This window comes from Ursus arctos, unplaced genomic scaffold (assembly GCF_023065955.2).
Source record: "Ursus arctos isolate Adak ecotype North America unplaced genomic scaffold, UrsArc2.0 scaffold_24, whole genome shotgun sequence".
Lineage (NCBI taxonomy): Eukaryota > Metazoa > Chordata > Mammalia > Carnivora > Ursidae > Ursus > Ursus arctos.
Genome location: NW_026622919.1, coordinates 10637913 through 10664423, shown reverse-complemented (window position 1 = coordinate 10664423; position 26511 = coordinate 10637913). Strand labels below are relative to the sequence as shown.

Sequence of the window (26511 nt, the reverse complement as noted above, 5' to 3'; positions counted from 1 at the left end):
GATGGGCACGTAAGTGGATTATGGAATTTTGGTGCATGTGTCTGCGATTTTTGATTCAATGCACTTGAAATGAAGACGGTGTATTCTTTTTTTTTTTTTTTTAAAGATTTTATTTATTTGACAGAGATAGAGACAGCCAGCGAGAGAGGGAACACAAGCAGGGGGAGTGGGAGAGGAAGAAGCAGGCTCATAGCCGAGGAGCCTGATGTGGGGCTTGATCCCATAACGCCGGGATCACGCCCTGAGCCGAAGGCAGACGCTTAACCGCTGTGCCACCCAGGCGCCCCGAAGACGGTGTATTCTAAGTGTGTCATTCAACCAGGTTCTGTGTCTCCGGCCAGTATTTTTCTCGTTGCCGTCAGAAGAGAAGCAGGAGCCTTCCTTTCTCACACCTTGAAGACTTTGTTTTTATTTTGGTCATTTGTTCCTTTAGTCTCCGTGCCAAGGGCCTCTCTCTCTCTCTCTCTCTCACTCTTTCTTTGCATAGACGTTTTACTGATTTATGGAGTTATAGTATAATCATGGATTGCTAATCATCAGTTGCTATGGTAGAATAATTCATTGCTCTGATTTTCAAAGGCAGTTTTCCCCACAAATAGCTCTCTCTCTGGACATCTCTCTTGTAAGAGCTGAGTTAGAACTGAAGAAGAGAGGGGTGTAGGAATTTCGGAGTAACTTTTGCTTTTGGTTTGCTTACGTGGCAACGGGGGGAGCCTTTTTCAGAGGCAAAATATGCTTTATTTTTATTTTGTTTTAACGGAGAGGACGACAGGGTCGCATCTGCTGGGATTATCTGAATTACCTGTCACCTGTGTCGGAGTAGAGATGTAGTCATCTGGACAAGTGGAATTTGTCATGCATTCCTCATGAGGGTATTTAAAATAGCATCTTCTAGCTCTTTGACTGAGGCCCATGGAGAGGAATTGTTGGAATTGGGCCACACATCTATTCGGATTTTCACCATCAGATCCAGCCCTTAGCATTGTTCCTGGTACATGGCACGGCTCTCTCTATGATCTACCATTTGTACGGACTCTATGTATCGTGTAACTGACTGACTTGGTAGCATGTGCTAAGCAGACATCTGAGCTCCGGGTGGAGGAAAGTAAATAGTGAGTTTTGAATCTTATAAAACACATAGACGAGCCCAAAGGAGGAGAGCACTGAGAAGCCCTGCGACAGTGAATGTGGACCTGAAAGGCTTTCTCTGCGTCGGCCACTGCCAAGCATAGTTCTTCTTGGCTTTATACAACTTGGCAGAATTGATCCTGATTTTGGATTTTGAAGGGATAGAAGAAAAGAGTCAATTACACGTTATCTTGGACTGAGATAATCTGACCGGTTCTGCGCATGAATTTCTTTTTTTTTTTTTTAAAGATTATATTTATTTATTTGACAGAGAGAGACAGCCAGCGAGAGAGGGAACACAAGCAGGGGGAGTGGGAGAGGAAGAAGCAGGCTCTTAGCAGAGGAGCCTGACGTGGGGCTTGATCCCAGGATGCTGGGATCACGCCCTGAGCCGAAGGCAGACGCTTAACGACTGCGCCACCCAGGCGCCCCCTGCGCATGAATTTCTTAAATGACTTATTTTTTAATGAGACTACAGATTCCTTCTCTAAATGATTGTAATTAACAGCTACGTAAGGTATGTCTGTGCTCTTTCATATGTGCTACCCCATGGCTCTCCTGTCCAGCCCCGAGAGGTAGACATGAGTATTGTTTCCCCAGTTTACAGTTGAGGATCTCGAGGAGCAGGTGAAAAGTGACTCTGGAGCTCGTGAGTGAAAGTACCGGATGTAAGCTGGTTTTTTAAAAGCTCATAATCGCGTGCTCCCCTTGCCCTCCTCTTTCTGGTCATCCCTGAACTCCTTCCATCGTGGAAGAGGGGCATGAACTCCAGTGTGGGTGTGGAGACCCGGATTTGGATTCGGATTGGGTCGCTGGCTCTATGATATTGAGCAATCACTGAAGTCTTTGGATGTCATTTTCCTGCAAGGAGGTTATATTCTTTGATGTCTTAAGTCTCTTTGCACCTTGAGAATCTCTCTCCCAGGCCTTGCCCAGGGCTGGTGTCAGTGCTGTAACGCGCCCCAGTGCGTTAGTGATGAGATAGAGGGAAGGAAAAGAAAAGTAGAACCATCAGCATTCTACCTGGCTCTGCATTGGTTTTTCCTGCCAAGCATGAAGAGACCCAGGATCTCCTTAGCTGAGGAAAATCCTGGGCCCTTAAGAGACCACTGCTCAAGATTCCTGCGCTGGCATTTCTCAGTCTGTTCTTTTTTTTTTTCCTCCCTTGAGAGAGGGGGAGGGGCACGGGGTGAGGAAGAGAGAGAATCTTAAGCAGATTCCACTCCCAGCCCGGAGCCCGACGCAGGGTTCCATCACACAATCCTGAGCCGAAATCAAGAGTTGGACGCTTAACCGACTGAACCAACCACCCAGGTGCCCCATCAGTCTGTTCTTTTTTAATTCATCAACAAAAATTATCTGAGCCAAACTCTCTGCAGTTTCAGTCCAAGGATGAACACATGGGTTACATTCCCACCTGAAAGAAGTGATAACCTCCTTGCATGAGCCCATCTGTTACCATATTCCTTTTTGGAACAGGGTAAATGTAAATACTACTCTCTCCATCTTTTAGGTGTCTCCGCTTATGGCAGGTGGTTGAAAACTGGTCAGGGCAGAAGAGTGGGAAGGTATTGTTTATTCTCCCTCTATAGATAAATCTATCAGTTGTTTACAGATCAAATGAGAAAGTTGTAAGATCCTGAGATAAGGGTGATTATATTGGACTGACATTAAAAAGGAAAAAATCTATAGCCGACACTACCTACTAGGCATTACCATTCTTATGTACCAGAAAGAAGGAAGAAATTGGAAGGACCACCTCTCAGCAGGGAGGAAAGGGCAGCTCTCCCGGGTGAAGAGAGTTAGCATTCTTTTTTTTTTTTTTTTTTTAAAGATTTTATTTATTTATTTGACAGAGATAGAGACAGCCAGCGAGAGAGGGAACACAAGCAGGGGGAGTGGGAGAGGAAGAAGCAGGCTCATAGCGGAGGAGCCTGATGTGGGGCTCGATCCCAGAATGCCGGGATCACGCCCTGAGCCGAAGGCAGACGCTTAACCGCTGTGCCACCCAGGCGCCCCGAGAGTTAGCATTCTTACACTGATATTTTCATCGTCAAGTGGGGAAGAACGTCATCCATGGGCACAGTCGGCAAGTGGGGAGCTGTGCTCTGCCTGGTGCCCGGGTGCTCGGCACTCACAGACTTCCTGGGTGGGAAGTGGAGTCCTGCAGGAGGAGATGAGAGCTACACGTTCCCAGGCTAGCCCTTTGCCTCTGCTGCAGCGTCTCCGTTCCCACTCTCATGTTGTGATTTCGACCTTAACTTTATCCTATGTCTCTCCCCATAGGCAGGAAGCGAAACCCTGGCCTTAAGATTCCAAAGGAAGCATTTGAACAACCTCAGCCCAGTTCCACGTAAGTTGGCAAGATCATCATCTTAATCCACACACTTCGCTTTACAGATTTCCAGGGAGTAGGGGTTCCTTTTTGGACTGAGGAGCAATGGAAATCATTGTGAGAAAGGAGAGCCCTTTGGAGGGGGGAGCCGTGTGCTCACTGTTCTGAGACCTGAAATCATCAGGTCAGTCAGTCAGTCTATATTGAATGGGTAGCTTTGAACTCAGCGTCTCACATTACTGGCTGGCAGAAAATTGAGTGTCACAAATGCGTTTGGCAGATGGGGTCCTGTGAAGTTCAGAAAGGTCCCTGGACCTGAATTTTTTGCCTTTTCCGTATAGACTTGAGCAATTAAGCAAATCCCTGGGAGAGCCACTCCTATAAAACCTGAGTTTGAGATGGAAAGATGGTATTTGGTAAGGACTCAGCATCCTGACACCTAAATCCTGTCCCATTTAAATAAAAGGCAAAATGAAGTAAAGGAACTTTTTTTTTTTTTTAATTAGCAGAGGCTTTGGCCCAAATCCCTAAGTGAGCTCAAGTCCTGGTGAAGCAGGATGCCCTCTCCCTTAGCCTCCCTCTTATTTCTTTTTCTCTCCATGGGGTGGTGAGAGTACCTCCCATCTAGCTGGAGGTATGACCACCTTACAAAGCATCTGCTGGGGCGGAATGGAAATTACAAGGAAAAAGGTCACAACAGAAGTTCTAGAGAGGCAGAGCAAGTATAGGGAAAGGCCATCCCCATGGAAGCTTGAGTTTTCAAGGCCATTGGTCATCTCTACAAAAGTGCCTCCCTTTCTAAAGGTTTTGACCTTAACCATGGTCCATCCTATCGGAAAGTGCACCTCCTGGTGTTGGAATGTGCTAGTAAAAATGATCGTGTCTACTGTATGACTTGTTGAGGCCATTGGCCATTCCCTGCAGTGGTATGAACCAACTTTCTACTCAAGAACCTCTAAGAACAGAGCAGAAAGTACACTCTTCCGGGTTCTGCTCTGAAGCTCGAGGGCCGAGCTCACCTTAGACTGGTCGTTTCCTGAGGCTCTGCAGCGGGGGTTCTTCCCATTTCTGCCATCAAGATTGGTGTTTTCGATCCTTTCTGGTGTTTTTTCTCCTCTGGACCTATGACCTGTGTAATTCATAACCTTTCCTCTCTGATTGTTTTCTCAAGAGTTTAGACTCAAATAGATTACTTCCCTGTGCTATCTGTATAGGACTCCATGTGATATACTTTTAAAAATTTTCAACTTGAAATTATGGTAGATTCATAGGAGATGACAAAGAAATGTGCAGGGAAGTCCCATGGACCCTTCCCCTAGTCTGTGTCCTTCCCTCCATGTTCACATCTTAACACAACAGCAGCACAATATCAAAAGAAAGTGGCATTGGTGCAAACCGTAGAAGTTATTCAGATCTGCGCAGTACTATAAGTACTCGTGTGTGTGTGTGTGTGTGTGTGTGTGTGTGTGTGTGTGTAGCTCTGTGCAATTTTATCACATGCGTAGCCTTAGGGAACCACCACTGTAATCAACACATTCAATTGTATCAACACCACAAGACTCTTTGGTGTTGTTCCCTCATAGCCACGCCCACCTCTTACCCCCAGCCCTAATCTCTGGCAACCACGCATCTGTTCCCCATTTCCAATTTGTGGTCTCATGATTGCTACATCAACCCAATCATGCATCTTCTCTTTGAGATTGGCTTTTCCATGCAGCATAGTTTCCTCGAGGTTCATTCAAGTTGTTGCATGTATCAATAGTTCTTTCCTTGTTATTGCTGAATCTGTTCCATGGGATGGCTATACCACAGTTCGTTGAACCCTTTAGCCTTTGAAGGAGATATGGGTAGTTTCTGGTTTGGGGCTGTTGTGACAAAAGCAAGTTCCTGCATGAAAATAAGTCTTTGTTTCCCTGGCACGTATGTCCAGTAGTGCAATTGCTGGGTCATTCGATAAGTCCATTTTTGAAATAACTTCCAAGGTATTTTCCAGAGAGGTTGTACCATTTCACATCGTATTAGCAATTTGCGAATGATCCAGTTTCTCTGCATCCCTGCCAACGTAACACTATTTTCCATTTTAGTCACTCTTTTTTTTGAATGTTGATTTATTTATTTGTGTGTGTGAGAGAGAAAGTGCAAGTTGGAGGGAAGGGCAGAGGGAGAGGGAGAGAGAGAATCTTGAGCAGACTCCTCACCGAGCGTGGAGCCCGACACGGGGCTCGATCTCACAACCCTGAGATCAGGACCTGAGCTGAAATTAAGAGTTGGACACTTAACTGACTGAGCCGCCCAGGTGCCCCGTTAGCCATTCTGATAGATGTATAATGATACATCATTGCAGTTCTCACTTTTATTTTTCTAGTGACTAATGGTGCTGAGTATTTTTAGGTGTTTATTTTCCATACATATATCTTTGGTGGTGAAATGTCTGTGCATGTCTTTGCCTACTTCCTAATTAGATTACTTTTAAATGTGGAGTTTTGAGAGTTCTTTCTATATTCTAGACACAAGGGGTTTGTCAGATATGTGATTTAAAAACATTTTCTCCCAGTCTATAATTTGTCTCTTCATCCTTTTATTTTGGTGAAATCCCATCTAACAATTTTTCCTCTTATGGGTCATGCTTTTGGTGACAATTTTAAGAACCCATTGCTTCACACTTCGTTCTTATTTTTCAACGTAATTTTGGCTATTTTATGGCTTTTTCCTTTCCATATTAGTTTTAGAATCAGCTTGTCTATGTCTACAAAGGACCTTGCTGAGATTTTGGTAGGAATTACGTGTAACCTATAGGATCAATTTGGGGGAGAATTGACATCTCGACTACACTGAGTCTCTTAATCCATGAACTTGGTAGATTTCTGCAAGTCTTTAGATTTTCTTTGGTGTCTTTCATCAGTATTTTATAGTTTTTATCATACAGACTCTACAGTAGGGTTTGTTAAGATTTATACTTAAGTATTTCATTTTGTGGGGAGCAACTAAATGATACTCCGTTTTAAATTTTGGTTTCCACCTGTTAAGGGTCAGTATATAGAAATGCAATAGATTTTTTTGTATTGCTCTTGTATCCTGTGACATCCTGAATTCACTTAGTATCTAGAAGCATTTTTGTAGGCTGTGTGTGTGTGTGTGTGTGTGTGTGTGTGTGTGTGTGTTTGTAGTTTCTGTCGAGTTTTCTATGTAGACGATCATGCTACCTGCAAATAGAGACAATTTTCTTTTTTCCCTTTCAAACTGTATTTTTAAAAACTTTCATTATTATTATTTTGCTTTATTTCAGTGGCAGGAACGTCCAGTACCATGTCAGATAAGATTTGTGAGAACGAGCAACCTTGCTTTGTTGTTGGAGGGAAAGCACTTGGTCTTTTACCATGAAGCATGATGCTAGGGCTTTGTAGATTGGGGCTTGAAGAAGTTCCTCTCTAGTCGTGGGTGCTGAGGGTTTTATTGTTAATGCGTGTTGAATTTTGTTAAGTGCTTTCTTGCACATCACTTGACACAATCATAGATTTTTCTTCTTTGTACTGTTGATAAGGATTACGTTGTGATTGATTTTTAAATATTAAACTAGCTCTGCATACCCAAAACAAATTCCACTTGGTTGTGGTACACACACACACACACACACACACACACACACACACACACACATATTGCTGGCTTCAATCTGTTGAGATTTTGTTGAGGATTTTTGTGTCTAAGTTCATGAGAGATGTTGGTCTGTAGTATTGTTTTGCGTTCTTTCTTTCTTTCTTTCTTTCTTTCTTTCTTTTTTTTTTGGTGTGTGCTGTTATTTTCTGGTTTTGACATTAAGGTAATATTGGCCTCATAAAATGAATTGGTAAGAGTTTCTTCTGTTTTTTGTTTTTGTTTTTTTTCTGTTAGACACATAAAATCTGTATTAATTCTTTTTAAAAAATGTTTGCTTAAATTCTCCAGTGAAACAAAATGAGCCAATATAGTTCTTTTTTTTTTTTTTTACCCCCTGGGGCTTTTAAAATACAAAATCAATCTCTATAGTAGTTATAGGACTATTAAGTTGACCTATTTTTTCAAGTTTGGGTAGTTGCTGGTTTTCAAGGAATTGGTCCATTTCTTCTAAGTTGTTGAATTTATAAGAGTAACTTTGCTTATAGTATCTCCTGATTATTCTTTGAATGGCTGTAGGACATGTTGTGATATCCCATTTTTTTCTGAAACTGGTAATCTGTGCTTGTTGTCTAGTAATCTGTGTCAGTCTTGCTGGAGGTTTATCAATATTATTGATTTTTAAAAACATTTTATTTATGTACGTATGTGTATGTATGTATTTAGAGAGCTCACGTGCGAGAGGGGGGAGGGGCAGAGAGAGAGGGAGAGAGAAACTTAAGCAGACTTCCTGCTGAGCTCAGACCCTGACTGGGGGCTCGATTCCACCACCCTGAGCTCAAGACCTGAGCCAAAATCAAGAGTCAGACGCTCAACTGACTGAGCCACCCAGGCACCCTGATTTTGGGGTACATTCCTATGTCACCCTCCCACTTGTCTTACATTCCTTCCCTTTAAATTTTTAAACCTCGTTTTCTTCTAACTTATATTAATTTTCTGTATTTTATGAATTTTATGAAAGCCACAATAAATCCTACCTTCGTATAAATGAGTAAACACCTGTGCAATGATAAACCTAGTTCCTGTGTGTCTTTCCCTTATGTGGTAGAATAAACTTTGAATTTGATTTTCTTTTTCGCTGTGTAAAGCCAAGAGCATCACTCTATTGTTGTAGACTAGACCTACTTTCACTCACGGAGAGCCTCATTATTAGTCGTCGTATTTTAATACAGATGCTTATATTCGTAGTCTTGAAGAAGTAGCTTCCACATTTTGTGTTTTTCTTGGCACTTCTGGGGGGTTGGCTTGGTGACTCGTACCATTTATACCCTGCCTTCTTCTGCTGTACTACACAAAAATAAATATCCTGGGACAGAGCTCCATTCTTCCCAGCTCTGTGTGTGTGGTCCCTCTGCTTGAGCTCTTTCTCTGAGTAACTGATGCCAGTGTGTCTTTGGCTCAGGTTTTGGAGTTGTCCCCATGCTTGATTGGCACCAGCTCATTCTGAATTGACTCTATGCTAGTGAGTATTATTCCAGTTAACCCTCCCAAGAAGCTCAGGAGGCCGTCACTCTTACTCTTACTTTATAAGTGAGGAAACAGACCTGTCCAAGGTCAGGTGCTCAGAACAGCCGAGCATCACTTCATGGGTAAGAGTTTGGGCTCCAGCTGGAATGCCTAGCTTTGCATTTGGGATCTCAACTTCACTAGCGGACTACCTCAGGTGAGTTCCCTAATCCTACGAAGCCTTAGTTTCCCCTTCTGAAAAACGGGAATAAATGATGTGGTTGCTGTGAGGAGGAAGTGTCGTTATCCATATTAAATGTCTAGTCGAGTGCCTGTTCCATTGCAAGTTCTCAGAGAAGGTCGCTCCAAGTGTTGTTGCCATTATTAGTACTAATCCACTTAATTATTATTCAATAATCGAATAATCATTCAAATTATAATTACTCAATAAATATTCATAAATATTCATTCACATAATTTATTCTACCACTTAATACTTCATAATTATTCATGATGATTATTATTTAGTGGAAGAGCGGGCATATGGAGTCAGGGCTCTCTGACTTTCAAGTATATGCTCTTAGCCACCCGTCAGACTGGTAGAGAGTGTGGTCACACAGTCTCTGAGAAGATGTAATCGTGAGGCTCTGGGTTCTAATTTTGCCATATCTTTGAATGACTTTAAATTATTTAGTCTTTTTCTTTGTCAGCTCTTCACATTAAGGTAGAGTTGTGTAAATTAAAGAAGATATTTTATATAAAGTGTCTGGCACAGTTGCTGGCCCTCGTAGATGCTTAATAAATATTGTCCAATAGATGAACAGTAATTGTCCTAATAGCCAGTAAACTGATTACTTATTACTTTGAATTACAAATAAATAATTATTATAATAAACCAAAACCGGTTGTTCATATAAAAGCTAATACTAGGGGTGCCTGGCTTAGGTCATGATCTCAGGGTCCACTCCGCGTGGAGCCCACTTAAGGTTCTCTCTCCCTCTGCTTCCTCCCCCCTTCGTGTGCCCATGAGTGCACTCGCTCTCAAAAAAATCTGATACTAGGTGGCCTTTGGAGTACCTTTGACCTTCCAGGGAAGGAATTTTGTAATAAGCCTGTTTCTTTCCCCAGAGGACTAAAATATTGAATAAGCAACAGAGAACAGACACAGTTTAACCTCCTGCAGAGACTCAGTGCCCCAGACAAACTAATATGCCCAGCCCTGGACGGAACACAGTGTCAACGAACCTAATACGAGCTGTCAGCCTTGGCCCCATCATTTGATGCTTTTGGCAGACTTGATGAGCCCAAAGGCCTTGAGCTTGGGTGGATTGATCATTTTTATTAGAGGGGGCCTGGGTGTCGGGAGTAGGTTCCTTGGATTCACCCATACTTGGACTGAAATCATGGCCTTACCACTTGGGAGCAAGTTAGTTAAACTCTGAGCCAAAAGGTTTTTCCTCTCCCATCACTCCATGGGAGTAATGGTACTCATAAAAGAGAGAGTTTGCGTGTGTTTGAAGAATTAAATGAGTTGTAGGTAAAGCATTGCACTCAGTTCAGCCTATATCCCTTTCTTTTTAGTTCAAGACTGAGATTCAAGTGGCACGAGTTTTACTTTCAGCTCTGTTGGGATGTCTGGCTTTAGCAAATCTGAGCTTTTCTGGGTTCCATTTTTCTCATTCTGGAAAAATGGCATGACCCCCTTCTATTAGGTAAGATATATGATGCAAGGTTAGGACAACACTGGAGTTCAGCAAACATTTTTTTTTGCAAAGGCCGGCTGGTACATATTTCAGGCTACCTGGGCCCCAGTGGCCCCTGTTGGATGTTCTTCGTAGTTTGTTTTCCTACAACTTTTTAAACTTGAATACTGTCATTCTTAGCTGGGTCACAGGATGTCATTGTGACAAGCCCAATGAATATTGGAATACCAGAGCTGGAAGAGGTCTTACCCAATGCCCTCTTTGGATGGCAAGAAAAGGGAGGTAGCCCCAAATAACGAGTGACCTTCCTGTTGCTTCATACTTTTTAAAAGGAAGGGTGCCGAACAACTGCAGAGATTTTTTTATTTATGGTAGTCACATGTTTCAAGTCATATTTGTCTTTATTTCAGAGTTCCATTGCAGTTAGTACAAATCATTGACGATGAAAGAAACATTGCTTTGGAAATTTTAAGAATGAGAAATCAGATTTTTAGAAATGTAGTCCTCTGGGAAGTATTTCTGAAGAAAAATGCCCTGCTCATAAACACAAGAATATGTGAAAATGTCACTGGGGTGTACTCGGGTGTGTGTGTGTTTGTGTGTATGTGTGTGTGTGTTTTCCTTAAACCCATCTTGGTTTTAAGTTAGTCTAGAAAAACCTTTATTTTAGGTATTCTATGCATTTCAAAGGGATTTCGAGGTGAGGGAGGGCTTGCCATTAAAACCTTAAATTTATGTTTATATCTGTGTTTATATTCCCATTTTTCCTTGTTGTTTTGTTTAGTTAGTTAGTTTCAGTAGAAGGGGCAGAATTATAACACATCAGGGCTGGGAAAAATTGTCATGGTCCAGGATTCTTTTCTCCCTTCCTATCTTATTCCCTTCCTTCCATTTTCCCTTCTATGTTTCTGGAGACAATTCTGCACGGAATGTTCCCTTAGGAAGGCCTGGGTCTCTTTGGTCACCTTGGATTCTGGCAGCCCTGGGATTCTTTTTTCTTCTTTTGGTGATACTTTTGGTGCATTTATTTCAATAAAATGCTTCCTGAAGCTCCTGGTTAGTTGCATGGCCAAAGCCATACTTCTTTCTCTTGATTGGATTGATATCAACCCAGGTAGTATTAAAGTAGTAGAAATAAATGCACAGGAGGGGACCATGTGCTTTCTCTATGGAGACGCAAAATCGGCCAACCTGTGGCTGCTGAGATGACCCCTGGATGGTGTGTGTGCTACATATTGGAGAACTATCACCACTGTCTTAGACAGCCTGGTAGAACAGGACGTATTCTGATCTGCAAACCAGGAGACCTGGCTTAGTTGTGATCTTGGACAAGTTAGTTCACCTCTCTGGGCCTTTTTTCCATCTATAAACAGGACTAGAGAGATTTGGAATTATTATGGTTTATGGTTTTTGCGAGTTAACATAACCATATGCTAATTATTGTTTTTTAAAAACAATTATGGGAAAATGTGGCGGAATAATTGGGCACATTGGTGTTCTTGGATGAAAGAAAAAGTTTGAGGCTTACTAGAATAGTACAATTATTTATATAATTATGTGCACCTAGCTCATATTTACTGGATATTTACTGTATGCCAGTCATTCTGCTAAGCATTTTACTTGGAATATCTGAGAATATACTAATATCCTCATGTTAAAGAAGAAACAGAAGCTCAAAGAGATAAAATCATTTATTCATTTTATTTTATTTTTTTGAAGATTTATTTATTTTAGAGAGAGAGACTATGAGAGTGAGCGTGGGGCAGGGTGGATAGGAAGGGACAGAAGGAAAGGGAGAGATTCTTAAGCAGACTCCCTGGTGAGCCCGGAGTCTAACAGGGGACTCCATCCCACGAGCCCGAGTTTATGACCTGAGCCGAAATCAAGAGCCTGTCTCAACTGACTGAGCCACCCATGCACCCTGGAGATTAAGTCATTTAAACCCAAAAATATTTAACTCCAAATCCTGCACTACTAACACGTTTGTGCTACTTGGTTTTACTGATGAGCTTCCAGCTTAACCCTAAGTTAAACTCTCTCCTGTCGTATATGATTTGGGAAGGACATAGTTGCCTAAATACCTCATGTTTTTTCTTTTCCCTCTTTTTTTTCTTAGGCCACCTCGAGACTTAGACTCTAAAGCTTGCATTTCTATTGGAAATCAGGTAAGAAAAAAATCATGTTTGCCAGTCAATATCTTGACCGTTTCACGTGTATGCTTTCTGACTGGCCATTGGAAAATTTATTTTCCATAACATGGCATTAGGGGATGGGTCAAAAAGTTGAGTTTAAGCAGAAGTGGTGGGGGGCCCTCTTGCTGTTTTGGATGCCTCATTGAAATCAGGCTAGTGTCGTCCTGACGGAAGGTATTGGAGGGGGGTAGATGATTCGCTTTGGGGCGCATTCCTCAAAGTCCAAGGGTAGATCTAGTTGCGATCCGTCAGCAAATGGATTAAATGTGTCAGGAAGGGAACAGGGCTAAGGAGCCACAGTGTAGATAGCTCAAAGTGAGTTTGGAGGCTGAGTTGGAGCTGGCTCTCTGTATTGCCTGTGACAAGCAGGTGGCCTACTCTGTGAGTCTAAACATCTCCTGGTGCTTCCTGCTTGCAGTGCAGAAATAGCCCTTAGAATGTTGGGAGAAGCCAGAGAGAGGACGAGGTAGTCTATGTCCTTAATTTTTTTCTTTCCTCTTGCATTATTGCTTTTCTCTGTTGCAGAACTTTGAGGTGAAGGCCGATGACCTGGAGCCCATAATGGAACTGGGGCGAGGTGCGTACGGGGTGGTGGAGAAGATGCGACACGTGCCCAGCGGGCAGATCATGGCGGTGAAGGTAGAGTTGACGCTCCCAAACGCTTTCTGTCTGTGATATATACGTTCGTCCATCTCAGTTGCAATGAATTCTTTTTGTAGGAGCAAAACAATCTTCAATGGGGTCAAACAAAGAAGATTATTTATAGGGAACAATATTTCCCTCCAAGTGTGTGGAAAATGCTTCCTTGGTTTGAGTTGCATTTACTGTTTTGTTTTGTTTTTTTTTTAAACTGGTAAATCCGACCCCTTCCTTTTAATTTTTTATGTAACTACCATGTCATCACACTTAAAAGAATTATCAGTACTTCTTTAAGGTCATGGAATACCAGCTCCCAATTAAAATTACCTGGATCATCACCATGTGTTTTTTTTTTTTTTTTTTTTTGCCTGCTGGTTGTTGAAGTCAAAATTCAAATAAAAGTTCACCTACTGCACTTGGTTGTCATGTCTCAAAAGTCTCTTTTAATATTCTGTTGCTTTTAAAGAATGGTCCCTGAAAATCAGGAAATCAGAATTGAGAGAGAAAATTATGTCCATTAATGGCAAAAATGAGGGACAATTTCCTCTCGAGTGAATTTGCATCATTTTTGAGCTGGAAAAGGAAATTTAGAATCATTGCATATTTTTTTAAATTTTATTTATTTATTGGAGAGAGAGAGCATGAGCGAGGGGAGAGGCAGAGGGAGAAGCAGACTCCCTGCTGAGCAGGGAACCCCATTCGGGGCTCGATCCCAGGACCCCGGGATCATGACCTGAGCCGAAGGCAGATGCTTAACCAACTGAGCCACCCAGGCGCCCCTCATTGAATATTTCTTGAGTGGATGCTTGAGGGGCTTTGGGGATCCCCCTCTGCACATGAGTTCATAGATTTGGGCCCTTGTTAGGAAAGTGGATGGTCAGATGACGTGGACCCCTTTGTTTTTGGAGAATCTTTCCCTTACCTTGCAGATTTTGCAATGTGTTCTTCTGCAGACTTTTTGCTAATTAGGCCAAAAATACGACAGCCTCGTGGTATTATATCTTTACTGTCATTTAATGACGGAATCGTATTTCTTTAAGGCTCCATTTGCTGGTGTGACAGGTGTCTATTCTCTCAGAAGCCCTGGGATAGGAATGAACAGTTTCTCCATTTCTGCTTGATTCCATCCATTTCTGATAGCTCTGTCCATTCTTTCATGGTTGCTACTTCGTCCAAATATTCTTCCCAAAGAGATTTTTGGATTTTTTTGTGGGATCCTGAGTCAGCCACAAAGTCACGAATACTCTGGTCTCTGTACTGAACAGACATAACACAATAAAGCAGACTGTTTTTGTGACTTGGAAGGAAATACATTCGCCAACATTTGCACACTTTCCAAAATATATTATCAGTTTGCTCCTTGCCAGGGATTTTTCAGGAAATCCACTGAAAGTCTTCCTTATTTCTCATTTGTTACAAATAGCTAATCACTAGGGTAAATACTTGAAAGGTCGTTACTAGAGCTTGTGGTGTGAGTTCTGTAGTATTTTCGGGATGGGACACCTTAAGGTCCCTGCCTTCTTAACTGACTCATCCTCAGAGCTGTAACCGGACGTTTTCCATGCATTTCCATTCAGCGGATCCGGGCCACAGTAAATAGCCAGGAGCAGAAAAGGCTACTGATGGATTTGGATATTTCCATGAGGACAGTGGACTGTCCTTTCACCGTCACCTTTTATGGTGCCCTCTTCCGGGAGGTAGGTGATCCTTCATTCCAACATCAGAGGAGAACAAGGGTCTAAAAAGAAGTTTCTCTAATCGTATAAGCAGGATTCACAATCCTGGTACTCTTCCTGGTTTGACGTGTCTTCTATAGAGAGATTTCGGCTTGGGCGGTGAGGACATGCCCTGCTGCAAAGTTGCCTTGAAGTGATAGTCTTCCAAGTGTGTTTAGCTGTTTTGAAGACACGGAGGCCCCCTTTCTCCTTTCTGTTTTGGTTTGTGTATTTTGTCATGGTTATATCTCTATCAGTTGCTTATAGACTAATTTAGGTAGCTTTCGTAAAATCTGAAATATTGTGGTCTTTTGGCCAAATGATAAGCTTCATTTACCCTCTTTATGTACCCCAACAGCTTACATTTATCCCTGGGCTTTACCTCTGCTTTAACTTTCCCATGATGTGGATTATGATGCTTTGACCAGCTTTTGGGTGATCGATGGCCAGTGTTCCGGGTGGGAGGTCAGACATGGAGTAGGCCTGGAGACCTAATCCCTAGAGGACAGTAACCATCAAGGCCTGGATCTCTGGGAATCTCTTGTTTGCGATCATTAGTATTGATGTATTTATTTATTTAAAAAGTTTTTTAAAAATTTGAGTCGACACAGAATGGCACATTCGTTTCAGTTGTACAACATGGGGATTGAGCTTCTCTCTACATGATAAATGCTCGGCACAAGGGTAGCAACCACCTGTCACCATATAACTGTATTATAGTATCATCGACTATATTCCCTCTACCGTGCCTTTTATCCTCGTAACTTCTTCATTCCATAGCTGGAGTGACTGTTCGTATTTAGACCCTAGTCTTCATCAAGGAGTAGAGACCACATGCAGGTTCTGCTTGGCTCTCCACGCGTTGGCTCTTTGGAAACGAACTTGCTTGTTTGTAAATTCCTTTGAGATCTTGAAGGGAAATTGTAGATTTCCTCCAAAAACTCAAGGAAGAAATAGTTCTTCCTGACAGGTGTTGACTGTTTCCCCTTCTTTTCCTTTTCTATCCTCTCTAACAATCTCTGAACCAATCCATCTCCAGGGTGACGTTTGGATCTGTATGGAGCTCATGGATACGTCACTAGATAAATTCTACAAACAAGTGATTGATAAAGGCCAAACAATTCCAGAGGACATCTTAGGGAAAATAGCAGTTTCTGTGAGTACATCATGAACCCTACTACGAGGAGCATGTGAGAAGTCTAGACCTGGTGTGTCCCTGATTCTCTACTGTGGGCAACCGCTGGCTGGACTAGCGCTGCCCTCCAGCCATGTCTGCTGAATGCAGGAGTGAGTGCATCTGTGGACGAGTAAATGAATGCTTTTCTTTCTGGGCGCTAGAAGATTCTACCACTGACTTGGTTTGGTCACCTCTCCGTTAAAATGCCTTTAAGCAGTGCCTTATCTGCTATGACCACATTCCTGGTGTGTCTGCATTCCGGTATTAGTTTACTTTGATTTTCATGTGTGGATTTTTAAATGTGTTCTTAAGGCTAATAGAGCCTAGAGCGAAGCAGAAGAAAATGAAATGGAAAGAAAGATTGCTCTCTTAATGGCTATTGAGGCTCATGAAGGTGGAGAGAAAAAAAATGCCGTAGGCCAAATGAAACCCCAGCTAGATGAGCTTTTCCACTGTGAGATCCGGTCCTCTCTGGTGGGTGGAGGTCAATGACGGTAGCTTCCTGTGTATTTTCCTGGAGAAGATACCTCACCTGGTGACGTTAAGCCAGGGATAATAAACCTGGGTATGCTTAACATTCAGTTTCCTTCCAGTGACGGAGAAGAATCTATCTTGTGTTTCTCTTGCAGATTGTAAAAGCATTAGAACACTTACACAGTAAGCTCTCTGTCATTCATCGAGGTAAGCGTGCCTGGAGTGACTTGGCGCTTCCTTTTATAAAATCCATTTCTTTTACCCAGACTTTTCTTCCCCCAGTGGGTGAAAGTGGAAATAAATCAGGCAGTAGAACTGAGGGGTTTTCCTTCCCCGAGTAGCAGATCGTAGAAGTAGCTGCTTTTTATCTTGTCTGAGGACATAAGACGACATGGGCTTTTGTATTACACCTAGATTGAATCTAAAACACCTGTTACCAAGCCCAGCTCTGGGATTACTGCACTGAGCATTTCAGAGAATAGGGTAAAAATGCACATGGTATTGACTGTCGCCTGGGAACTTCTTAGAAAAGCAGAATCATGGGTCCCCAGACCACCTGAATCTCCATTTTTAACAAGCACCCCAGGTAATTTTTGTATACCTTGAAGTATGAAAAGTTCTAGTTAATATAAAGCACAGCTTTTTCAGATCTCAGGAGACAGGATAAAATGAAAAAAATGATAGATTTATCCCTTCTTCCTCTACCTCCTCTTTTTTCCTTCCAATTGGCCTGTCATCTTTTCATCCATCGATCCATCCATTCATCCATCCATTTATCGCTTATATTATTTTTTCCAGCATTTATGCATCACTATAATAGGTGCCTTGGGAGGTATATGAAAACAAACATTCTTATTAAAATTCCACCAAGGGATTCTTGATAGGGAAATAAGACCAATGTACAACAGACACATGGAAAAAATCAACCATATTACAAATATGAAAGTACCAAATATGGAAGTGGTCTAGATAGAGTCTAAAGCAAGGAAGTGATTAGCACTGGGTGACTATAGCCAAGGAAAACTTCTTAGAAGATACACACACAACCAAGTCTGAGGAAGAATTAGTGGACAGCATGGATAGCTAGTGGGGTAGTGAGATTTGGTAATTCTTACGCTGAGTCAGCCTGAAAGTGATGTAAAATGTCTTGCACGGAGTGCCTGTTACTACTGTTATTATTATCATTAATGGTTATTATTAGAAACCGGAAAAATAGGAAGAAGAGGAGAAGGAAGTGGGAAAGAATCCAGATGGGAAGAAGAATGTGGATTACCCACAAACGTGAAACTTAATTTTTAAGGATTTATTTCAAAATTAGAAAGTATTTCATTTGTATTAAAAAATATATATATATAAGTATGAAAATAATAAAATTTGCATGTCCACCATTCAGCTTAAGGGAAAACATTATAAAGGATAATTTTTAGAATAACTTCCTCGGCTCATTATATGTCCTTTGCGAAAAGCCTCACGAGGGAAGAAAGTTAACTGTAATTTCTGTCTGTTATCCAGAGAAAACAGTGATGATCTATTCGGGGGTGTGCTTTGTGGTCTGGAATATCTGAATTCCTGATGAGTTCCACTATGTGACCTCTGGCACACCTCTTGGAGACGCTTGCATCGAAACTGGTTGCCTTGATCAAATCTGATCTCTGGTTATATTGTAGTCTGCCGTAGCATCCCGCGGTCTGTTTATTCCTACCCTTACTGTGCAACAGGTCATGATGGGCTTGAAAAAACTTACTTTGTTCTCATAAGAATACTTAAGATGAGATTTACCCTCGTGGCAGATTTTAAGTGTGCAATGCAGTATTATTTATTACAGGGTCAATGTAGTACAGCGGATTTCTAGAACTTACTCATTTTGTGTCCTAGAGACTGCCCAAGGAACGGGGCATTTGATTCAGTCCTAATTTTTAAAGTTTTTACTACACATATGGGGGCAATGCAGATGGTAAATAGAGGAAAGAGTCTTTTCTATTGATGGAGTCATAATCTTACGAGAAGGACAAAACATGAAATAGAAACTCAAGTGGAAGCAGTAAGATGCATGTAAGTGGGAGTCAGGGAGGCCTCAGGGGGCAGGGAAGGCGAGCCCAAGTGGAGATGTCAGGCCCCCTGGTGGCAGACACATGAACCTTCCGAGCCGCTGGCATCACCGGCTCCTGGTTGTTCTTGCTTTCAGACGTCAAGCCTTCCAACGTGCTGATCAACACTCTGGGCCAAGTGAAGATGTGCGATTTTGGAATCAGTGGCTACCTTGTGGACTCTGTGGCTAAAACTATTGATGCAGGATGCAAACCGTACATGGCCGTAAGTATGGCGGCCGGGAGGCATCTGGGAACGCAGCCGCCCGCAAACCTCGCCCGGAAATAGGAAATGGATGGCCACAGAGGGAGAATGGAAATGTGCTTCCGGTGCAAGAAATAGTCTGCATCTTATTTTTTTTTCTCAAGTATTTTCTGTCTGAAATCCTCAGTCACTTGCTTCAAACATATTATTTTTTAAAAATTCAAGTAAAAAGTTCTGTTACTTGAAAAATAAAACATGTAAGGAATACATACAGCCCACACGAAGTTTTCACCCTGTGTTGCAGGGGAGTGTTATCCTGTTTGTTGGGGACTGAAGAGTAAACAGGATTTAAATTACCCAAACAAGTCAGTTAGGTTAGTCCTGAGAGATTCTCACGGCTGGGAAGTTTCAATGCCATTGGCAGAGACCTTGGGACCCCCTTTAACTTTAAGGGGCTTCTGTATTCTGTTTTGAAATAGATTTGCATTTGGGGTTGAGAACCTTCCCATCGGTGTTGAGCTAATCTCACACAGTAGCCCAGTGACTTGCGGATTCTCACTATTGAGTTCTGGACTGTTGGTGCTCTTAACAAAGAAAATTCTAGACTGGCAAAGTAGCTTTATACTGTGTATCCTATTTCTTCTTAAGGCAAAGTTGAAATTAGTTTTTTTTTAAAATAAGTTTTGAATCGTGAGGGACTTTGATCCACTCTTGTCTTCAAGAAAAGACTCCTGTAGAATGAGGAAAGTCCCATGGAGGTGTCGATCTTTATTGTAGTTAGTGAGTCTTCTTGGCCTGGGAGGCATGTTAACAAGCTTAAAACAACTCACTTGACAGCTGGTGACACCCCCACCCCCAGAGACTTTATCGAGCTGAGAATGTCACCTCATTTGTCTTTTTCTGTCTCCTCTGCAGCCTGAAAGAATAAACCCAGAGCTCAATCAGAAGGGCTACAGTGTGAAGTCTGACATTTGGAGTCTGGGCATCACAATGGTAACGTGTGATGGTCATTCTCAACTGTGAGGTTCTGGGCATGAAGCTGAAATGGGGTGGGTTTTGAGACCAAAAAGCAAACGCCCTAACTGTGGGTCCTGAGCACCCTTTCCTGCGGGATAGAGCAGGGGGTTTTGAATGACGGTTGTCTGCAGGGTGGTGTGGTGGAAAGACTGCCTGGGATTGGGCAAACTCAGTTTTTCTCTTTATTCTGCCTGTAACGGGGCATGGGCCCTTGAGTAAACTGATGGAGTCACATGGACTGTGTACTACCCTTGTCTGTAAAATGAATCCTGCCCGTAGCTCTTGGTGGTTTACCTTATAGTTTAAAATTAAATCATTCTCATCTAGGCATGTAGTTTAAGCTACTCCAGGAATGCTAATGTGTCTGAACCCTGACGGGGCTGAGTTATCCAGGACATAGGCTGTGTTTCCCAGAATATGGTTCTGATAGAAGTCTTGGACACTGAGGGCAGATATAGCCAAAGGACATAGTAGCAAATAAGATAATTTCCTTCGGCACAGTCCTACAGTTATCCTTTGGAACTTTGGTGATCATACATTTTTTCGGTGTATCACCAAGGTCTGGAATTATCCACTGTGGTCCTGGCTCCTTCGCAGGCACAGCAGCTGATTAAATCCTGTGAGTTATTTCACATCCTTGCCCAGAACACACGTGATGATCTTGTAATGGCAAAGTGGCCTTACTCAAATCCAAAAAAAGATCAGTCATTTGGTCCTAGGATTTTTTTTTCCATTCCAGTGAGGGACCTGCAGAGGGCAGCAGAGACACAGCTCTGTAAAAGTCTTAGGGCGAGAATAACTTTTCAGACCAAACACTGGAAAACCTGGTTTTGCTTTACATCCCGAAGTTTAATACTGCTGGCTTACAATTTTATTAAGTGTCACAGTGGCTTTTGGTGAGGACCCAGTTATAAATAGGACTTAATTGGCTGCCTCCAGTAAGATAATGTTCAAAAATCCCTAGCACTAGGAATTGGGGAAAAGTAGAGAACATATCGTTGGTTTATTTCTCCCCAAACTTTACTTGAACTTCACCTCTATATTTCTTTCGGATTCTCCCGGAACAGAAGAACACAGCAGATGCCCTAAAGTGGCTCTGTTTCAGCGGCTGACCCCTTGTTTTTTTTCCTCCCCTCCAGATTGAGTTGGCAATCCTTCGGTTTCCCTACGACTCTTGGGGAACTCCCTTCCAGCAGCTCAAACAGGTGGTGGAGGAACCCTCGCCACAACTCCCGGCGGACAAATTCTCTGAAGAGTTTGTTGACTTTACCTCACAGTGGTAAGAGAGCCTCTTCTCCTAAATGCCGGTGTGAAGGAAGAAGAGGAGTTCTCATGAACTTCCTCCATTAGTCTTAATCATTACGCATACATTCATTCCAAAAGCATTTATGGAGTGTGCCCTCGATGCCGGAGAAACAAAGATGCCTTTATCCCAGTCCCTGCCCTCAGTGAACTCAGGGTCAAGTGGGGGAGTCTCTGCAGTCCGTGATTATGGTACCATATGGCAAGTCTGGGGATGGAGCTATGCGCAGGGTATTTGGGGAACTCAAGGAAAGGCATGAGGATAGAGTTTCTGGAGGAGATAAATTCTGTGCTGAAGACCCTAGGAGGGATTTTTCCAAGCGATCAGGGAAGTAAGGAAGGGAAAGATAGTCCAAGTAGAGAAGAGATCATGCTTCCTGTCACAGGAGCAAGAAACTCCTTTAGGAGAGCTATACGCTTATTTTGATGTTGATTGGAGCATGAAGAGAACAGTGGTTGGATGGTTGGAGGATTAGGGCGGTGGAGTAGATAAGACGTCTAGTGTTTTGTAGGTTTTGTTGTAGGCTGCCTCCTACACAACACCTGTTAACTGTGGATACACTTGCCCGTGAGGGTGCAATGGACGATACCGGGGGTCTGAGGAGGGAATCTAAGGAAAGTTGGAGTACAAAAATGGAAGGAGTCATGCTAATAACGTAGACTTTGTTTTCGTGGAAATTGTCGGGGGAATCGAGGAAAGTAGGAGAGGGCGTGAGTGGTGACCATACAGCCTGGTATAAGCTGATACTAGGGACTGTGGCAAGTGTTCCTGGAAGACGACACCAAACGGAAAGCACAAAATGGCGTGCGTTTATATGGGCATCGTGCAGAAGCAGACAGTGCCTGGCCCCGCTGTGACCCTGGGAGGGGAGCCGTCTTGGCCGCTCCCTGCTGAGGAAAGAGCTGGGCCTCTGAAGGCCATTTCACAGCACAGCTCCTCAAGGTTATCATTCCTTGGCCTCCGTGCTCTTTGGAAGAAGTGTTCTGAATGCAGCTTTTATTGGGAAACATGATGAGACAAAGCAACTGTCTGTTGTTTGTGAAACTAAGGCCTTTTGGACTTTTTGTTAGTGCTGGTCCCCGTGTCACCCCTGGTATTTTGCCCCGATGATGTATGAGGCTGGCCTACTGTTGCTTGTTTTTGTTTTAGTTTTGGCTGAATGGCTAGAGAGGGGCTGGAGCCGTGGGCTGGAGGACAGTGTGTTGTTGGGCGCGTCTGACTGGGCGCCTCTGGGCAACTGAGGTGTGTCCTCCTCTCTGCTTTTCTTGAGCGAATGTGCTGGATGGGGTACTACACCGGCCAGGTTGAGATGGGCTCATGATTTTGCCTTCTGGATTCAAGAACTTGTTTTTGTTGTGTATTTGTTTTTTTTGTTTTTGTTTTTTTTTTTTCTTTTTCCTTTTTCTCAAATGTTTAAAGGTCACATAGGAAAAGGGGTGAGTCATCTTGGATAGTTCGGACCAGTAGTTCTCAAGAAGAGTGGTAAAGGGGAAGGATCTTATCTAGGGAAGTCTTGACAAACTCTCCTCCCTATAACCTTTCTCCTGCCTGTTCCCCTTTCCCCAGGATTCTGGCTGGGTACTTCGGAAAACTTGGTAAGAACGAGGCTGGTGTGAAAAGCTTGAGAAAGCAGAGCTGCCTATTAAGAATCGCCAATTTACTGCAGTAGTTGTCAACTCTGGCCGTTCGTTTGTAAACCTCCGGAGAACTTTCACATGTACTGTTGCTTAGGCCACACCCGCAGACATGCTGACTGGTCTGGGGAGGGTCCCGAATATCGGTATTTTTCAAATGTTCTCAAATCATTCTGCTATGCAGCTGGAGTGAGAACCCCTCATTTTGCCCCATGATCTGTGGACCTGGTATCAAAAAGGTTTCCTTTTCAAAACCTGTTTTTCTTCTATAATTTATTTTTTTTTAAATCATGCAATTACTTTTTCTTTTACCAACGTATTTTTTCCTCTTAGAATTTCTCCTAAAGATTCAGAGCAATAGAGCTTTTTTAGAGATATTTAAAAAATGAAAACCTTGAGAAATATTGCTTTCTAATTTTAACATGTGCACACATATGTGGACAATCCACATGCTTTTTTATTGCTCCTTGTATGGCGACCACCCTGGGCCTACACTTCGCCCCCCAGAACCCTGCCAGCATCTTCAGAGACCTCAGAGGCCTCTCTGTTCCCCTCTCGTTTTCTGTCAATTTTTGTCCCAACTACTGAGTTTCATTAATTTAAAAACTTTGAACCATAGATGTTTTCTAGCTTTCCTGAAACTGTGAATTCTGTTAATTGCTATTAATTCTGTGTCATTTTACTCATATTCATGTCAGCCAGTCTGGCTTGCTTATGGGGTTTAGTAAAATATATATATATATATATATATATATATATATATATATATATTACATATTATATGTATATATATATATAAAATACTAGAAACAAAGCTCAAGTCACCTGAACTCTGAAGTTTTCCAAGAATAATGACTCAAACTTTCAGTGTTGTAGTTTCTGTAGAATCTGACCTTTAAGAGTATCCATTGTGTAAAATAGAGTTGTTTTTGTTGGTAGGAGAATTGGAAAGAAGAAGAGGAGCATTAATTTTGCATTTATCTGCATTCCTAATGATTCTCTCTTGGATTTTTTTTTTTTTTTTAAGAGGACAGGCTCTCCTATTTCAGATGGCAGATCAATAATAGCTTTTTGCCTCCCATAAACTACCAATGTATATATATTTTTGATACCCCCTTAGTATGAAGTCTATTTTGAAGTGCACTGAGTTGGAAAAGTTGTCTAATGCTTCAAAAAAACAGTGCTGATTTTTTTAGAAGGATTTTATGAATGGCTTAGATCTTGACGGAAGCAATTTCAGTTTTCCTGTGTACTAGCTTACAGATACACACCTGCTTCCAGTAGCTGTGTGGTTATTTCACTTGTTTTATTACTGATAGTTTTAAGTTTGATCTGGAGCTGAGTGGATAGAAAGAATGCAAAAGTGACTACCTAAGAACACCCTCTTCTGTTTCTTGATGAAGAAAAAGGTCTCTTTTATAGCTGTTCCTCCATTTTCCCATGTGCACAGCCGGATCTGAGATACCTGTTCAAGAGAGAACCGTTTTTGGAGGGACCTCCGTGTATTTTTTTTTTTCATGACATAGGCAATGATCCTTCAAGACTTCTCAGAAAGCCCCTAATTTTGTGGTTAAGTGGGGAAAGGGAAATATAGATTTGGAAAGTGAAAGATGAATCCCGAACTTCGAGAGAGGTACCTCGGTGGTTTTACCTTGTACCTCTGTTTTTCGACTCAGTGTCGAACTAGAAGAGAAAGGTTGCATTATCCACAGCCTTGGTCATCTGTCAGAACATTTGTGACCTTTCCCGGGTTGCGTGCTATCTAAGCATTTAATGATTCCCCTCCGAGTGCTGCTCCACACTGTATAGCCTCATCCAGGAAGTCCACTTGGCTTTCGGTCTCCTCTGATCACTGCATGTGAGTTGACAGTAATCCTGGTCTGTGGGAGGGAGTAGAAGCACTCAGCTGGCTATCCCTCTCATGCCCAAAGTTGCCGCGAGAGCCTGGAGCCCCAGCTGGTGTGTTCTTGCAGTAGCCTCCGGGAGACATCATCCTCGGGGTGGGGTGGGAGGATGGGGGCAGAGTGTAGGAGAAGAAAGAAAGTTAAGGCTTTTATGCCTTATGGACTTAAAGGAAAAATCAATGATGTCCTACCAACCCTTCCTTTCTGTACTTATTTTGAAATAGGACTATGGAATGACATTTCCTCCTTTTTTTCCCTCCCCCTACACGTGGTTTTCTTATCATAGGGGTTTTACAGCATTCCTAGAGTAGGTGATGCTGTCCATAAAGGCCTTGGGTTGGGATTCATAATTGAGAAGTCTCCTAGAAAAGCCTGACATTCTAGTCTGACAGAGGGTGAACAAATGAGTATCTAAAAAGGAAAAATGGAATCAGGGCAGGCTTATGTTTCTCTGTATAACCTCTTCCTATAGGTTCACGGGCTTGGTGACTGAAGGAAGTTTCTGGAAACCCAACTACTGTGTGCCCAAACAGGCCGACTTCTTTTTTACTTTTCCTTCAGGCCTATTTGAGAGGCTCAGTGCCCAGCTGACCAGCCCGATGGCATGTTGGAGTGTGTTGGAGGCCCACCCAGACGTTGATGCTGCCTGACTCAGGAGCTAGCATGACACAGAGACAATCAAATATAGTTCCCTACTTGCTCAGGAAGAAGAGTAAAATGAGGCGCTAGATGTTTATTTAGCTTATGACAAATGTATGGGCTTGAGAGGCACAGTGTGTTTTTATTCTGTGGATGCACCAAATAGCCCTTCTTGGAAACCGTCGTAAGGGGAATTCAAACAGGCAGAAATCCTCTGGTCAGCACAAACTTCAAGCTAGCAATTCTCAAGACAGCATGAAGCTGTTTTTTAGTGTCAGCTACGGTCAGGAGCGTGTGTTGTGGCATTTGGAAGAGGAATTAGAGCAGTTAGCTAATTGCACGCTTGAAAATGACAAGCCACTTGAAAATTCAAAAGTCTGCCTCCCATCCAGAAAGAAATTGGTGTAGCTTTGAACTGCACGGCTGTTATTTTATCCTGAATTTCAAGCACTTCCTATCAAACATGGAAAATTTGCTTTCTCCCCCCCTAACCTTATCCTGAGTATTTTGCTATTCTTAGCCCATGTTTTGAAGTGTTCTCAATTTAAAAGATGGAGAGAATGGGTTTTATCAGTTATGTTAATTCGATAAACAGCCTTGGACTGCTGTGTAAGTATTTTCCATGAATGCCCTGTAGTAGCGCTTGTGGTAAATTTTGAGCCTTCTAATCAGAGGCCGTAAGTCAAGAAAGCCTATCGGCCAGCAATCCCTGAGGTTTCAGGAATCCGAAACATTTTCTGATGTATGAACTTGGGGTACTTGCCCCACATTTTCTTTATACAGACTAAAAAAACAAAACCAAAACCAAACCAAAACAAAACTCCAGAGGAATTCTCTTAAACTGTTCCAGAAGTGAAAAGATAAGCTGTCCTGACTTAAAATGATCTCTCCTTAAAAAAAGGAGGTGCTTACTACATTCCTTGACCTGATGAGACGAGAGAGTCTTCTTTCATTATCGACTAAATAGACGTGCAAAAATCACAAAGGTCTCTGGTTGGTAAAAGTGGCCAGTGTTCTAATGCTTGAGCCAGATGTCATCCCCTTGGTTCAGTTGCCGACCAATGGAAGCTAGCGATTGGAAGGGTGGGTCATGGTCCTCAGGAAGAATGAACGTTAGCCGAGTCGATGCCCAGCCCTGGTCCGAGGACTCCCTAAGGTGCCCGTCTAAGTAGAGACCCCTGAAATCAAGCCCATGACTAGTGAGTGTGGATGTAAGGTGGCCTCTGTGTTTTTCGTGATTGCTTCTAGCAAGTTCAGTT

At 42.5% G+C, this 26511-nt stretch overlaps 1 protein-coding gene across 6 annotated transcripts in view; it reads left to right on the top strand.

Moving 5' to 3' along the window:
• MAP2K6 (mitogen-activated protein kinase kinase 6) overlaps positions 1-26511 on the top strand; it is a 115164-nt gene that overhangs the window by 69086 nt on the left and 19567 nt on the right. For 5 of the 6 annotated variants that reach the window (XR_007191519.2, XR_006411033.3, XM_026512358.4 and 2 more), the window contains exons 2-10: positions 3415-3481; positions 12383-12431; positions 12984-13097; positions 14675-14794; positions 15852-15968; positions 16619-16670; positions 18649-18776; positions 19671-19748; positions 20912-21051. Coding sequence is in view for 4 of the 6 variants with exons in the window: in XM_026512358.4 (XP_026368143.1) it covers positions 3415-3481; positions 12383-12431; positions 12984-13097; positions 14675-14794; positions 15852-15968; positions 16619-16670; positions 18649-18776; positions 19671-19748; positions 20912-21051 (865 nt within the window). In the remaining 2 variants the exon portion in view is untranslated. Of the gene's footprint in view, positions 1-2676; positions 2697-3414; positions 3482-12382; positions 12432-12983; positions 13098-14674; positions 14795-15851; positions 15969-16618; positions 16671-18648; positions 18777-19670; positions 19749-20911; positions 21052-26511 lie in introns of those variants that run through there. The other variant, XM_044389104.3, reaches the window with a different exon arrangement.